Source organism: Entamoeba dispar, genomic scaffold (genome assembly GCF_000209125.1).
Source record: "Entamoeba dispar SAW760 scf_1105229463789 genomic scaffold, whole genome shotgun sequence".
Taxonomy (NCBI): Eukaryota; Evosea; order Mastigamoebida; family Endamoebidae; genus Entamoeba; species Entamoeba dispar.
This window is the reverse complement of record NW_001855868.1, coordinates 18,063-21,376: the sequence shown is the minus strand read 5'-3', so window position 1 is coordinate 21,376 and position 3,314 is coordinate 18,063. Positions and strand designations below refer to the sequence as shown.

The 3,314-nt window shown below is 25.4% G+C and overlaps 2 protein-coding genes across 2 annotated transcripts in view, besides 3 other annotated features; both read left to right on the top strand.

Moving 5' to 3' along the window:
- The first annotated feature begins 8 nt into the window (after positions 1 to 8).
- Positions 9 to 852: a repeat region.
- Positions 853 to 865: 13 nt separating this feature from the next.
- Positions 866 to 903: a sequence feature (AT_rich).
- A 23-nt stretch (positions 904 to 926) lies between these two features.
- Positions 927 to 2,105, top strand: EDI_237080 (acetate kinase, putative; the record flags this gene model as incomplete). The annotated part of the gene is made up of 1 exon (XM_001741554.1): positions 927 to 2,105. The coding sequence occupies one exon, from the start codon at positions 927 to 929 to the stop codon at positions 2,103 to 2,105; it is 1,179 nt and encodes a 392-aa protein (XP_001741606.1).
- A 16-nt stretch (positions 2,106 to 2,121) lies between these two features.
- Positions 2,122 to 2,205: a sequence feature (AT_rich).
- A 106-nt stretch (positions 2,206 to 2,311) lies between these two features.
- EDI_236970 (uncharacterized protein) overlaps positions 2,312 to 3,314 on the top strand; it is a gene marked incomplete at both ends in the record, with an annotated part of 1,152 nt that continues 149 nt past the window's right edge. Inside the window, one exon of the mRNA XM_001733506.1 lies at positions 2,312 to 3,314. This exon is cut by the window's right edge and continues 149 nt beyond it. Within this exon, the coding sequence (XP_001733558.1) occupies positions 2,312 to 3,314 (1,003 nt within the window).

Genomic DNA, 3,314 nt, shown 5'->3' with positions numbered 1-3,314 from the left:
AATATAATAAATTGAAATCAAATAAATGGCTATTTTAGAATATGGATTAAGTTAAAAAATTGTAGATAAAACTACTATAATCAATACATTGAATTCAATCAATATTAAAAAGAATTCATTTATCCAATTAACTAAAATACTAGAAGGAGTAATATTCAGTGTATACAGAAAGATAAAATATTACAAATGATTAAAATACTATCACACTTTGTAAATACAATTTATCAATAATAGAACATTTTCTATTATCTTGTCTTTGTCATAATAAATCATAAATTGAGAAACATGATAATATTTGTATTATAATATTAGATAATAAGAAAATACACATAAAATAATCAATAAATGAAACAGTGTTCCAATATAATGATATTACTATGATATTGAACAAACAAATAATATCAAAAAGTGAATTACAATATCATAAAATATTAGATATATTGTGATAGATAAAAAAAAAGTAAAATTGGTATATTATTTGATATTATTATTATTAAAGATCATAATATTAATGGATATTTGAATAAAAAGAATAAGTATAAATAAATGAAGAATATGATAATTAAAATAAAGAAAATAAAAGATATCAAAATAAATACAATAATTTGAATAAATTAATTAATAAATATAGAAAATATTAAAATAATTAAATAATTAAAAATCAAAATTTACAACATTAAAGAAATTAAAAAGCATGTAATTAAGAATATGATGGATGTCATTGAATATTGCATCCACCACAATCAAACATACACTGTAGAAGTATATGAAGAATACATATTGATAGGATTATTCTCTGGTGAAGTAAGAATAATAAATACAAATTCTATTATTACTTATTTAATTCTTTTTTCTTTTGTTTTTCTTTTTTTTTTAACTTTTTATTTTTTAATAATTTTATAACTCATTGATGTCATTCAATTTTGATGTCTAACGTGCTAATATTTAACGTTGGGAGTTCTTCATTAACTTACAAAGTATTTTGCTCTGATAAAATTGTCTGTAGTGGTAAAGCTAATAGGGTAAATGTTACAGGAACAACAAAACCATTTATTGAACATCACTTAAATGGAAAAGTAATTAAAGTTGAAACTCCAACACTAAACCACCAACAAGCAGCTGAATTTATTATTCAGTTTTTAAAAGAAAATCATGTTTCAATTGCTTTTGTAGGTCATAGATTTGTACACGGAGGTTCTTATTTTAAAAGATCAGCTATTATTGATGAGGCTGTATTAAAAGAACTTAAAGAATGTTTACCATTGGCTCCAATTCATAACCCATCAAGTTTTAGTGTTATTGAAGTATCTATGAAAGAGCTCCCAACAACTAAACAATATGTTGCAATTGATACTGCATTTCACTCAACTATATCACAAGCAGAAAGAACGTATGCCATTCCACAACCATATCAAAGTCAATACCTTAAATTTGGTTTTCATGGACTAAGTTATGAGTATGTTATTAATTCATTAAAAAATGTTATTGATGTTAGTCATTCTAAAATTATTGCTTGTCACCTTGGAACTGGAGGTTCTAGTTGTTGTGGTATTGTTAATGGAAAATCGTTTGATACTTCGATGGGAAATTCTACTCTTGCAGGTCTTGTTATGTCAACTAGATGTGGTGACATTGATCCAACGATACCAATTGATATGATTCAACAAGTTGGAGTAGAGAGAGTTGTTGATATTTTAAATAAGAGAAGTGGACTACTTGGAGTTAGTGAATTGTCTAGTGATATGAGAGATATTTTACATGAAATAGAAATTAAAGGTCCAAAAGCCAAAACATGTCAATTAGCATTTGATGTTTATATCAAGCAATTGGCTAAAACTATTGGAGGATTAATGGTAGAAATTAGAGGGTTAGATCTTTTAGTATTTACTGATCAAATGGGATTAGAAGTTTGGCAAGTACGTAAAGCTATTTGTGATAAAATGAAATTCCTTGGAATAGAACTTGATAATTCTTTAAATGAAAAGTCAATGGGGAAAAAAATTGAATTTCTCACAACACCTTCAAGCAAAGTTCAAGTTTGTGTTGCACCAAATGATGAAGAATTAGTTATTTTACAAAAAGGAAAAGAATTATTTCAGTTTTAATTGAGTCAAAAAGAAGAATTATTAAAAAATAATAAGATTTTTATTTTTGTTTTTACCCTATTGAAATTATATTGAAGTTTTAAAAAATTTAAAATTATTTGATTGAAGAACTAGTGAGTCATACTTTTGGAATTTTTTTTTTGATTCTACTTTAGTTCTTTTATCAAAAATAAATTTAAATGATCTTAATTTTTATCACACAGTCCATGATTCGTTTCATTACAGGAGATTCTGTTGGTAACGTTACTAATCCAATTATTCAAACATACCCTATAAAGGCCAAATCAATTCCTTTTACCTTATTTACTGTATTCTCTAATAAATATACATTATATAGATTTTTATGGTTTAGTGTACGTGAATATATCTTTACATTTACTTTACTTATTTTTACTATTCTTTCAATGATTTATGGCGTTAAGGATATGCCCTCATGGTTTGATAATATTAAAAGTGAAACAGCTTCTATTTTTTTTAAAATAGGAAGTGTTTTTAGAAGACCACTCCCTATATTATTCTGTCTCCTTTTACTTCCATTACCAAAGAATAATATAAGTTTTATTAGTATTTTTGGAACAACCTTTCAAGATATATTAATGCTTCATAAAATTAGTGGTTGGTTATTTGGTATATTTGCTATCATTCATTCGTTTTGTGATATTATTGGGTGTATATTAGGTGGATTAAAACTGAGTTCAGCCTCCTACAAAAATGGAATTCTTTGTTTTGGTTTTATTGTTATTTTAGTATTGACTGTGTTCATAAGAAGAAAATTTTACAATATATTTCATAAAATTCATATTATTTGTTTTTGTTGTATTATTCCAACTTATATTTATCATGTTAAGGCTTTTACTCATGACTATTATTATTATTTATTTATCCCACTTTCATTATATCTCTTTGATGTTCTATTACGTTTTCTACATTTCATTTTTCCAGCTAAAATTATATCAAAAGAAGTTACTAAAACTGGATACATCATCCTTCGATTCAAAAAGAATGTTTTCTATAACTCAACCCAATTTATGGATGTTCTTATTCCTACGATTTCCCCTTGGTCATTCCATCCTTTTTCTATTGTTTGTTCAAATTTTACTCAAATCATTGAAAAAAAACTTTCTGAGCACCAAACACACTCCACCAACACACCTTTGTTATATCAAGAAAACCTTCCAATTGCAATCTCATCAACAAGTCCAGACTCTC